The following is a 12,896-nucleotide window of genomic DNA, read 5'->3' as shown; positions in this document are numbered from 1 at the left end:
TTTATTATATTTTGTATGAGAATTTGAGAAATTTGTAATGATGAGATGAGATGAGATCATGAGATGAGTTGAAAGTGTTTCTGTATCCAAACGAGACCTGAGAGAGGACAACTCGGATTCTCCTCTTTTATTAATTTACATCACACATTTCTACTAATTGTAGGAAGAAAATTCTATAAATTGTACTCTCATATTATTTTTATCTTACTATGATTAGATGATATATATGACACATCAGTTTTTGAGTTTTTCTTTTAAAAATATAAAGAATGATCCAATGTTAATAAAAAGTGTTACATTTTATACCGTTAGATTGAAGTGTGGTTTGTGGGAGTAATCCATGGGTGATCAAAGGTGGTCGTGTTAATGGTGCCAGGAAGAAGGCAAATTAGAAAGAACAATGGGTCTTCTGAAGTTTCATTTATAGCGATAGTGATAATAGCATCCTCGCCTAAGCTCTAGGGGGAAGGTGGGGGGGCGTAGTGGGAAGTGGGGTTTCGACCAGATCTCTATTCCTCCACAAGTGGCAGTATTGTTAACTAAGAAAAAGAAATCATTTAGAATGACTATAAACAAATATCTAGCAAAATGGTATTGCCAGCCTTTTGTCTAGATCAGTAAATATTTGCAATAGTGAATAAAAATGGAGCTCCCAATCCCATATCGGTAATCAAAAATCGTCTTTCCGTGATGATATGTACTCGGCCCTTAAAATACATGTGCCTTATCCTAAACCAGACCACCAATACCGGTGCTAACATTGCTGATATTGTACTTCCATCGGAGACATGAAGCATCATTTACAGAAATTGATGGGAGTTTTAGCCAATCAGTACGGGGTATGACATTCATAGTCGGTCGTTATCCAGCATTGATTACTACTTATTTGCCCCCGGTCACTCTGGGAGACCAACTTGAGAAGTCTGACGCTTTGTAGCAATGTTGGGTAGCAGAATCGGAAACTACTTTTAATGGGATCAATTTGGCCATCCCTTGTTCTTGACTTCTTGTGATGTTTTGGACTCCCTTATGTTTTTGCATGTTGATAGTAGCAGAAGAAGATAAGCATAATTCAATAATACATAATGGAGGACAATTTCTTGTCTTCAGTATGCACTTCATTGGCCCCCACTGGCAGTTGCTTTTCTGCTTCAATGTTCAGTTGGTTTTGGTTCTAACATTCTATAAATAGGCACCTCCATTGACTGCAAATCTGCACACCATAGCAATTAACACTACCTAAGTTGTCCTATCCAATATTCTAATGGATTCAAACACATCAGGCTTTCTTCTCAACTCTTCAAATCTTCACTCAGTTCATTTCCATGCCAAGAAGGATAATGATATTATTGATCTGGGTCTAAGTCTAAGAACTCTGCAACCTGAAGCTTATCATCCCTCCGGACAATGTATGCCCTTCCTTTGTGATTGGGTTTTTCTTCTTGTTGTTTATATGGTAATCACTAGCTTTAAATCATTTATAGTTTAGAATAAGACTATTCCACTCAATTGATTAACCATGTGCAGAAAATACACTATTGCTAACTATGGTACTAATTTGAAACAAGAACAAATAGGCTCACATGGGACGTTGATGTGCTAATAAATCATTGAGAAATGTTTGATTCACAACACACACACACACACATAAAGCTCGATGTTGTATAGGATAGATTTTTAAGTTTTTTTTTTTTATTGTAAAGTACATTTGATATAATAAATCAAACTATATCAGTTTGTAAGGTAGTTTTTTGTAATTCTCTTTGTAGATCTGGTATTCTCAAAACATTTGTGATACTATTGGTAAATTTATGCTTTCAAATAATGCTTGATAGGCAACAAATTTTTTGAGTGTCTATTTAATAACATCAGTTGCAATGTACTAACTACAGCCGTATGGATCAGTGTTAAACCTTGAGGCATATGATGAGCTCATAGATTGGCCTCATGCCAACCTGAACTTGAAAAGCTCAAACACCATCTACTCAAGAAGTACCCCCGAAGATTGCGACGAAGAGTCGGAGGGAGTCTAAAGCAAAGAGAGGTTGGCTTATATGAAGTTTAACATGGATGGTGTTATTGTCGGCCGAAATGTGCATTCTTGATCATGGTGGCTACTCTAGCCTCACACGTCAGCTGGATGACATGTTTGGTAGGTAACAACAATATTCTTAGAAGATCGAGCATGATGCATTTACGAAATAACCATTGAATAATTCGTTCAATATTTCAGGTACACAATTGGTATCCGGGTTAAGGTTGTTCGAGGATGGATCAGAATTCACACTGCTTTATAAAGACAGAGCAGAGAATTGGAGGGCTATTGGCAATGTGCCATGGAAGTAGGTTCTTTAAAACTATAATCTTCTACTTTTAGAATTGGCATTTTTCTTGTTCTTTCTTGGACCAGAAAATAAAGTGCACAAAAGTATTAGAACCATTGTGTTGATCGAGTTGTTTTCACTTGCAACAGGGAGTTTGTGGAGTATGTGAAGCGGCTGAGGATAGCACAAAAGAATGCAATTCTTGTTCCTGGTTCATCAAAATTTGCCTAAATTTTCTTTACCCCCTACCCCCCTCCCCATCTCCTTCTCATGTTTTTGAAGCATCTCTAGCTTAGAAGTAAAGTCAAGGTGGCAACTTTGTAAGAAAACGCCTTTGAAAATCTAACTTTTAGGTAAGTTGCATACATGGTCCTGATGAGTTCTTTTTGGGATCAAACTTTCCATTACTTAAGAAATTTTCAGCTCAAGTTCCTTCTAGTGTGGTAATGTTGGAAGAGGCAGTAATATATATATATATATATATATATATATATACACATGTATATGTATATATAAACAGGTAAACTTTGTACTTAGCTGCACATGTACTTCATACATCAGGGCAACTTAAAAGTGACTTTCATGGCGCAAGTGTTCAAGGTACTTCAAATGCGTTTGAAAAAGTAAACACAGAATTAGGTTTAAAGAAATGATACCTCTAAATAGAATTCCATAAAAGCACAGACTGTGAGAAACTGCTGAAAACGTGTATATGTACAATAAAAAAGCAATGAGGGCTTCACATCGATAAAACATACAGTCATTATGCAGCATTTTACAAACTGATAATGTGGATGTAGATAAATTCATAAAACTAACCGGAAGACATGGGAGTTAATTAGAGAATGACTTGCTTATTAACCAAAAAAAATGTAAGAGATGGCTTGACTGCAAAAAAAGAGAAACGCATCAGAAAGTCTCTCTCACGCGTTTTACAGAGTCCATAAAATCAGTACAGAAAAAACCTTTGCCTCTACATATCATGAAGAAATTTCTCAAAGTGTCACTATAATGGACTTGCCCCCTCCAAGAAGGAAGGAAGAAAGAAAAAAAAAAACTACTTCAAAGCCTTACTATTTGTCTCGCAAATGCTTGTCTGCTAAACAAGCCAAGCCTTGTAATCCATTGCAAACCACGAAAACATAAATGTTCACAAAACATGCTCAAATATTAACCTTTTTTTATCCATGCATGTTTTGGAATTAAGCAATTCTGCATATAAGGGAGGTGAGAAACCAATGTTGCTATACTCTGGAATTACATGGAAAAGCTTCCAATCAATGCATATGGGCGGGCAACTGATAACTAGAACTAGACAGATCAACAAACATAACATTCTCAACTTCCCAAACAAAAATTATTTAGCTAGTAATGCCGAGTGTCCACCCATTCTCATTTTGACCCTAACAGGGATGCTTGGGTAATGAGATGAGATGATAAATTTATGAATTGTAGTGAAATGATTTGAGTTATGATATTTTATTGGGTTTTGGAAAAAGAGAAAGAAAAAGTTGAATAAAAATATTATAAAGTTTAAATATTGTTAGAATATTATTTTTATTTTTGGATTTGAAAAAATTGAATTATTTTTTGTGTTTGGTGTTTTGTTTAGAAAAGTTGTAATGATTAGGTAATGATTAGAATGTTTGAGTGGTGTATGTTTGAGTGTTGTCTAGATGTTGAGATGTGATGAGATGAGACTATCTCAACATCCAAACAACCCCTTAGACTGTTAGACATGGTGAGTTTCTTATCAAAATTACATATAAGTTTCTTCTCGTATACATGATAATGCTAATCATTGATTTGATATTCCAGCTCTCTCTCAAATAGATCAAACTCTTTCATGTTTTAATTCCATATTTCATTCCCTATTGTACTGAAAACTTAAACTGACAAGAGATATTGAGTTCTTCTTCTCGATCAAGAAGAGATGAGTTTAATATTATAGATCAAGAACAGTCAAACCAATAAGAGATGAGTTGAATTTAATATGGAATTTGTTGAGGGCATGTTTCACCGCTACACACTCTCGACCTCCTACAACCAAAGAGTAAGAGGACTTAGGAGGTTGAAGGGGTACTCTTCAATGTTTAAGTCGGTAATGATATGTATAGTCTCAAAGTTAAAATATTTCAGACCTTCATTAACGTACCTGACCCCTTTAAATAGAGGATTTGTCTTCTTGGGATCACCCGGATTAACGGCCTCACTCACTATCTGAAACTTGAATCTCGGTTCCTTTGAACTATCAATTTATTTTAAATGAATGAATATTTTAACGATCTCAAGATAAGCGGGCAGACATTCTCTTTAATGATTCAACCTAAACCCTGTGGGGTCAGGGGGTATTTAGGCCTTAAGTGTCTTGTTGGGCTGTAAAGGCCAAGGCCTAGGATGTCACCCTCGAGCCCTTGTGATGGTATTAAAAACTTTATAATTATCCCACGAAATCTCATTAAATATTATGTTGAAACTTTTATGTTAATTGTCTTTAAGCTCCCCGGTTGAATTAATTTGTTCTTCTCTAGAATTAATATTTCGACAAAAGCTATACTGCTGTAGAAATTCTCGTGCGCCGTGGAGCACTTTTGGAGGAAACTCGAGGTTCCGCGGAGAGGGTTTTGAAAAGTTGGGTGGACTTCATGGTTCATTGACCAAATACATGCTGACAAGAAGCTCTGTCAAAGTAAAAAAAAAACATGAAGATTGATTAACAGATAAATCCAAAGGACAGCCAAGAGTCTTCTGGCAGAATGATTGATTAATAGATTGGGGTCCACTACCTATATTCGCGCCATGTTGTTGGGTAAGAAGAAAATAAACTCATTGTTAAGTGCTTTTTATCTTTGACATAAGCACTCAAAATTGAAACAGAGAAGTGGAAGAAAGTAAAAATAAGATTTGAGAATAAAGATAGAATAACAAAAGATACGCGAAGATCGCATGAAGTTGACGTGTATGGAGATCGCACGAAGTTGGAAAGAACTACATGCCAATTCAGACATGCAGTATGGGTAGAATCAGTACTAAATAGAAAGATTACAGAATAAGCACCAGATTGTGTCTAAACCATGTCCTTCGACTACCGGAAACAATGCCTGAAAAACAAAAACAAAAAAGGCAAAACCATGTTAAAGTTGGTCTTAGAATGTTATATACCATGTTCCCTTTACGCTTTCATTAATATCGATCCATTATCTATGTTCTCTTGCTTTACAAGTGAAAGGACATGGACTAGCTCCCAGATAATCCTGCATTGAAGTACTTCTTCTGTGGGAAAACTGGCAGGTGCCCATCACCATCAATCCGGAAATTGAAAAAATGAGTGTTATATAGTTTTTCTCTTACTCAATTGTTTCAGGATTTATTTGTAGGATAATGACAGACTGTCTGTCTACTACTCATTTATCATTCCTTTTATTTTATTTTTTAAATTTTTTTGAAAATAATTATTAGTAAAATTGTATATAAATTTTAATTTTTTTTCTTAATGATTAAGAATGTAAAAAAAATACTTTCAATAAAATAATAACTATAATAGAAGTTTCAAATACACTATAGAATAGTAAATAGATGATAAAAAATAATAATCCTATCATTATCCTTGTTTGACAGAGTAGAGCGAAAGAAATAACAAACAACTAATTAACTTCGTGGACCTAGAAACAAGACACAATAGTTGCTCAGTTAAAACAGGGAGAGGAAAATGCAAGAGGTCTGCAGTAAGACCAAGAAGAAAAAGACGTTCTTTCAGAAATATACCAAACAGCCATCTCATACAACCTAAGTTACAACCTTCATGAAATGCCCTGCTAGCATCACCTAGCACCTATGCTATGACAATTGACAAAGCGAATCTTACAGAAATTGATCATTCTCACTTCCACCACTTCCATTCCGATATGGTTTCCTTCTTCTTCTTTTTCATTTTATCTTTAGGAAAATCCAGCTAACCCTGTCTATCTCCGTCAACTACACGGCAAGCTTCATCAATGACCAGATTCATAGTTTATTGGATTTCTCAATCAGTAGACATGGCAAGCCTGTCTAAAGCATCATACACATGCCTCATTGCCGGTCTCCTTTCCGGGCTGCTATGAACACAAGCCATTGCGATCTTGAGAACTGCAATAATCTGCTCTTCCTTATCTGCTGCATCTGGAGCCAAATATGGATCCAAAACATCTGAAAGTGGCTTTTTTTCTTCAATGCAAAGCTGAATCCATTGAACAATATCCATATCTGAGGTACCCAATTGAACTATGGGCAATCTTCCGGTAATCATTTCTAGTAGGATCACCCCATACGAATAAACATCCCACTTCTGGGAGGGTTTAACCACTTTAAGTGCCTCAGGGGCTTGATAATTAGATCCCATACTAGTACCCGAACTAATCGTAGTAACTTCTGAGGTTGCACTCTTTTGTTGTCTTTGATCTTGCAGTTTCTCCGTGGCCATTCGGTTAGATTGCAGGGTTGGGGACCCTCCAGCAATATTAGCAAGGCGCCCGAGTCCAAAATCAGAAATGTGAGGTTCCATGGTCTGTCCAAGCAATATATTGCTTGGCTTCAGGTCTCCATGTACATATTTTTTGGGGCTAAACTCATGCAGATACATCAAGCCCTTTGCAATTCCTTTCATAATTTTCAGCCGAATAGACCAAGATAGTGGTGTAAATGATACCATTCCAGGTTTCCCTGATTACCAATGCAATCAATTAAAAACAAAAGACAATACTAAAAACTTTTCATAAATCAAAATAAGGTAAGTAACTACCATAAAGAGAATATATTAAAAGAAAAACCTACTTCAAGCAAGAGGGCCAGGTAAAACATACCATGAATTGCAGTAGCAAGGTTTCCATCGGGTATGTAATCATAGATGAGCAGTTTCTCATCAACAGACCAATAATAGGCTCTGAGGGTTACAAGATTAGGATGCCTTAGCTTTCCAATTGCTTCTACTTCTGTCTGAAATTCCTTAAACCTTTGAGAACCTCCTTCACCTAATCTTCTCACAGCTAAGGTAAGCCCATCTTCAAGCACAACTTTGTACACAATTCCAATTCCACTTTTTCCTAGAACAAAAGCCGATGCCTTAAGAAGCTCATCCAAATCAAAAGCTACCTGTGTATCCAATGGCACAAGGTCGTACTGCTCAACATTTTCTGATAATGTCTCTGATTCATCCTTCCTAAAGCACAAACACTCCTTCCTTCCTTTGCCACCCTTCTCAAAACCATAACCAATTTCTTCCTTACCCTTACCACATGCACAAACCCTCGTATAACAATACGAGAACAGCAACCCCACGAGGCAAATGCCAATTACATCACTCACCACAATCGCAATTACAGCACTCTTACTTAACCCTCTTGCTTTCTGGCTCTTTCCAGCACTATCATCAGGATTCTCAGGTACATTATCCGGCAAAAATGGAATGGAGGAAGGGGGACTCGCACCAGGTGTATCTGAAGAACAAGGATTCTTCAATGGAGGGCCACAAAGCCCAGGATTCCCAATAAAAGCTGTTGGCCCTCTGTTCATTAGAGCACCATTTTGGGGTATAGGCCCACTCAAATTGTTATATGTAAGATCAATATAAACCTTCTCGGGAAGGTTTCCAAGGCTGGCTGGGATCGAACCAGAGAAAAGATTGTGAGACAAATCAACGGTGCCTTGCAAGCTGGACAAATTTCCCAAGTCACTAGGAATGGAACCATTGAATTTATTGAATGAAAGATCAAGTTTTTCCAGAAAAACCAAACCAATTCCAAATCCTTCTGGCAGAGAACCAGTGAGATTATTTTGACTGAGACCAAGGGTTTTGAGTCTCTTGCATTGAATAATTGAACTGGGTAAAGACCCATTGAAGAAATTCTGAGATAAATCTAAGGTTTGGAGGTACCTGAGCTTCCCAATCTCACTTGGCACAGACCCAGATAAGGAATTCCCATACAATACCAAACTTTGTAACCCCTGAGCTTCAAAGAGCTCAACAGGCAAGCTTCCAAATAACTTATTGTTCCTCAAATTTACATGGCGGAGCTGAGGGAGTACTCCAAGAGTAGAAGGAAGAAACCCATAAAGTTTCGTTTTTGGGATGCTAATAGACACGACTCTTTGTTCTTTGCAAGTAATCCCATTCCATGAACAAGGGCTCTCGTCAGAAGAGTTCCAGTTGCTCAGAGACCCTTCCGGGTCTACTGTAATGCACTGTTTGAATGACAAAAGGGCATAGCCCTCATCATTCAAAGAACCCACTAGACAATGAGAGTGGCAGAATAGAAGAACAAATATAACCAAAGGAAACATAACCAGAAATAGAAAAAATGACCGTTGGAGGAAACCTAAATGATGGGATTCACAATTTCACGGGCTTACCTTTCTGTAGCCGAAAACCAAGCGTTGAGAAAGGTTGGCAATAGAGAATGGAGGTGTGTCTCTCTGTGAGAGAGAGGAAGAGAGAGAGAGGGAGAGAGAGAGGAAGAGAGAGACAGTGAAAGCTTTGACGGTGATGGAAAAGAGGGAGTGTTGAAGAATGGTAAAGGCTCTGCAAGCAATACCTCGGGAAGATAGAAAATTAAACAAAAAAGTAGAGAGAAAAAGTTGCTCTAATATCAAGTTCAAGCAATTTCGCGCGATATTTTGTTGGAAGTTTGCTGTCAATGTGGACTTTTGCCATATCATATCATGTGAACTATTTTTATTTTTATTTTTCCAGTCTTTTTCTGCTTTCGGCTAATATACCATTACTTTTTGTATAAAAACATGCCTACAGAATCTCAGATGGATTAGTAGTGATTACACTAACTCATGTCTCAAACTCTTCCATCACAACACTTTTATGATTGAAAAATGCTATTTACCTACTTCATTTGTCTCATTATTTTATCATCTCATATATTTTAATTTTTTTTATTTAATAGTTAAAGAAATTATTATTAATATATTGATATTTTTTTATATTTTTTTTAAAAATATATTAAAATCATAAAAAAATATGAATACAAAAATTGAAAAAAAATAAAAACATAATTTTGAACTAGCGGTCAAAATGAGCGGTGCTACTCAGCAGCAAAGAAGCACCGCTCTTTATGATTTAACCCATATCTCGATTAAAAAAAAATAAATAGATAAAGACATGAATCTTCTTTTGAACGTTTATATGTAAAGATTGAGTCATCTCTTTCTATGAATAGTGATGTTGAGTCTCTGTTTAGGCAGACGGTATTATATCTTAGACGTTTGATTGTAGAGAGTATTAGCAATAGTGAAGATCAGATCCGTCACAAAAAAAAATAGTGTACTGGTAAAGCTCCAAATGTATTATTTTGATTTATGATGTCATATTTATTATGGTGATATTTCAGAATGAATCTAATCATGGATGTAAATTTTTTTTATGAATGAATTATGTCAATTTTTCTAAAAAAATAGAGACATGAAAAAAAAATTAATTCTTTAACTAATTTAATGGGATGGACTTACAGTTTTTTTCTGAAAAATAAATATAGTTTTTCTTAAATTGGATTGGAGGAAGTTTCACCTGACTTAAATTTTATCAAATCCACTTCAAAAACTAATATATGCTCTTTAAGTATGCGACAAAAAATGATTTTTAATAAATTATTTTTTTTTTAACTTTTTAAGTATGATTTAAAAAAAATATACTCTTGTCACATACTTAATAAATATTTGTTATATTTATAAATGAGTTGAATGAAATTTCTTCCCTGGAATTTAGAAAGAAAATTTATCCTCCTATATCTCTTCTTTGGAAAAGGGCATCCTTTTTTCTTTAATGAAGGGAAATGATCGAACGGTCCAGACTGGAAGAGATAGCCAGAGTCAATGCGTTGGACAGCCATGGTTAAGCTCTGTTGCTTATGAACAACCATTAGGGAGACGGTGGCATGATTGTGAATTTGTGGTCACTTGGGTTGCCCGTAAAAATCGAAGGCTACACAATATATTAATGGTCCCGATCATTCATTGCCTAGTGGGTCCACAGTACGATTCCTTATCGATGTGCCACGTGTAAAGGCCACTGCGGTCTAGACCACGCCAGTGTAATGTTACAAACCAGTTGATTGGAAAATGTCGTGATATGTACTATGGATAATGGGGCGATAAATTGGCGCTAATTTGACATGTGAACCTCTCGAAGTAGCCGTTTTTGCCAGTGGTGCTCAACCCCACATAAAAAGGCCTCGGGGGATATAAAAGGAATTGTAATTTTTTTAAGTTGAGATTCGTTTGTTTTCATTATTATTGTTCTCTCATTTTTAATTATTATAATTTTTTTAAATTATAATATAAAATAAAATAAAAATTTTATTTATATTAAAATTTTAAAATAAAAATAATATTAAAAAATATTTTAATAATATTTTATTTAACTTTTAATTCTTATCTCTATTCATCTTATTTACAAAAACAATCTAGACATAAATGTAATGGGGCATTGATATTAGGCTCGTCAAATGAGTTTAATTTTTAAAATTTTATGAATTTATATTTAAAATCATTGCATTAGATTTACCAAACACTAAAATCCGAAACTTTGAGCTACAGTGCATTCTAATTCATCTTCAAATTTAGATACTCACTTTTCACGCTCAATAATTATTATTTTATTTACTTAAATTATTGCTTCCTAATTTTGAGTCATAATATATTTAAGTTGAAAAATAATAATTTAAGTGTCAAATTAAATTATTAATTAACATATAGTTAATGTAATTATAAAATATAAAAAATATAAATTAAAAATATTATTATTAAAAAAATAATATTATATTATTAGTTTGATGAATCCAATAGTTAATTCAATGTGAGGTTATGGATAGAGAGATTTTAAATTTTTAAAAAATATATACTTTTTATTAAATTTAAAGATAAAAATAATGAATCTAATGCTAATACTCTTAGGGACATAAAGGAGTGTTTCGAGAAGTCGGGTGCCCCGAAGGTGTAACAGGGCCCTCACTTTATTGCAGTTCTCTGCTCTTGGTTTCTAATGAAATATTTTTACTCTATGAATAATTAATATAGATCACAACATTAATTATAATGGATTCCACATACTTTGTCTACATTATCTTTCTAAATTGTAAAAATATATTGATTATTGCTAAAAATATGATATAAATAATTTAATTTATATATTTTTATTACTTTAATCATTCGGAATAATTGATAATTTTACATGATATCAGAACAAAGATATCAAGTTTGAATATTGATTTTAAACTTCATCTGTTGAGTTTACTCATTGAAAAAGAGTTGACTCATGTGTGAGGATGAGCATTAAAAATAATTAAATCTATATATTCTCGTTAACATAAAATCTTTAGATAAGTAGTACTTTAACATTTAAAAAAAATTAAAAAATTCTGAGTATTCTCTCTTGCTTGCTACGCAATATACCAGCAAAGGCAATCCATGCATATTGCATACTATAGAGATGGTAAATTAGGATTTGGATCTCTTGATATATTTAATATTACAAAATCCATTATATTTATCCTTTTTTCACTCTTAATCTTAAAGTTTAGACAAAAATTCTAGAACCTCGATAAATTTAAAAATCGAGAAAACTCATACTTGTTATATTAAATTGTTTTATCACCATTGTCTGAGTTTTTTGGTGATGGAAAATTAATAAAAAAAGCTGAGATAGATAAATAATTTATGTTTCACATTTAGTCATGTTTATTTTGGATTTAAATTTTTTTTTTCTTTATATAGCATCATTAGAAAGAGAATGATATATCTCATTGTTTAACTAATCTCATTAGAATGATATATATTTATCATACAATAATATTCATACAACCTTCGGGCAATATTTTTCATACTTAATTAATGTGCATGATAATACTATCATTTCATTCAAAATATTGAAGATTTTTTATTTAAAATTTTACGTACTCGATCATCATCCATTTAAAATAAAAATTATTAGATTATCACTTATTTTTATCACCTTAGAATTTTAGAAGCTTTGATAATTTTTCTTTTTGATCAGTACCGAGTATCCAAGAACAGCATCTCAACTAATCTTAGAAGTGTACGAGCTCTCAACAATGAGTACTTTCCCGCAAGTGCACATTGTAAAGGATTCCAGTAAATCAGTTATTGATTTACGGAATTCTCCTTAATCTTTTCCTCCTTGATTGTAGGAGATGCAGTTTATCTCTTGTAATTATCTTTCCTATTTTATCACTTTGTATTCAAATTGTACTCTGCTTGTATATATCTATATAAATGAAAACTCTCCACCCTAGAGAAGTGTGATAGTTTTACAAACATTGTTATGGTATTAGAGACAGGTTCATTGGGTAATTCAATAAGAAAATCTCTTAGTCTGATAATCTTTATAGATTATTTGTACCCAAGAAAATTCGGATCTTAGATCTTAATAGAGGAAACATGTATACTACTAATATCCAAGGCCTTTACCACTTAAGTCAATCCATTACGTTCGATAATTTATGGACTAAACACATTGAGTCATTAATTTAAGTGTATAAATTCAATTCTTCTATACATAGTCATCCCATA

At 33.9% G+C, this 12,896-nt stretch overlaps 1 protein-coding gene and 1 pseudogene across 1 annotated transcript; one reads left to right on the top strand and one right to left on the bottom strand.

The window, feature by feature from the left end:
• Positions 1-1,264: 1,264 nt before the first annotated feature.
• LOC109020399 lies at positions 1,265-2,555 on the top strand (annotated as a pseudogene).
• A 3,342-nt stretch (positions 2,556-5,897) lies between these two features.
• Positions 5,898-8,946, bottom strand: LOC109020401 (receptor protein kinase-like protein ZAR1). Its single transcript, XM_019002850.2, has 2 exons — positions 7,166-8,946; positions 5,898-7,025 (listed from the first exon to the last, which is right to left on the bottom strand). The coding sequence occupies exons 1-2, from the start codon at positions 8,640-8,642 to the stop codon at positions 6,349-6,351; spliced, it is 2,154 nt and encodes a 717-aa protein (XP_018858395.2). The 5' UTR covers positions 8,643-8,946; the 3' UTR covers positions 5,898-6,348.
• Positions 8,947-12,896: the final 3,950 nt, after the last annotated feature.

The sequence above is a fragment of the Juglans regia genome, chromosome 13 (assembly GCF_001411555.2).
Source record: "Juglans regia cultivar Chandler chromosome 13, Walnut 2.0, whole genome shotgun sequence".
Taxonomy (NCBI): domain Eukaryota; kingdom Viridiplantae; phylum Streptophyta; class Magnoliopsida; order Fagales; family Juglandaceae; genus Juglans; species Juglans regia.
This window is presented reverse-complemented; position numbering and strand designations above follow the sequence as displayed.

What these genes read in the sequence shown, in the direction of transcription:
- LOC109020401 (XM_019002850.2), bottom strand. Translation starts at nt 8,642, where the DNA reads ATGTTTCCTTTGGTTATATTTGTTCTTCTATTCTGCCACTCTCATTGT. An exon ending in CCTTGCTACTGCAATTCATG is followed by an intron (nt 7,026 to 7,165) that starts GTATGTTTTACC and finishes ATTGGTAATCAG; the next exon opens with GGAAACCTGGAATGGTATCA.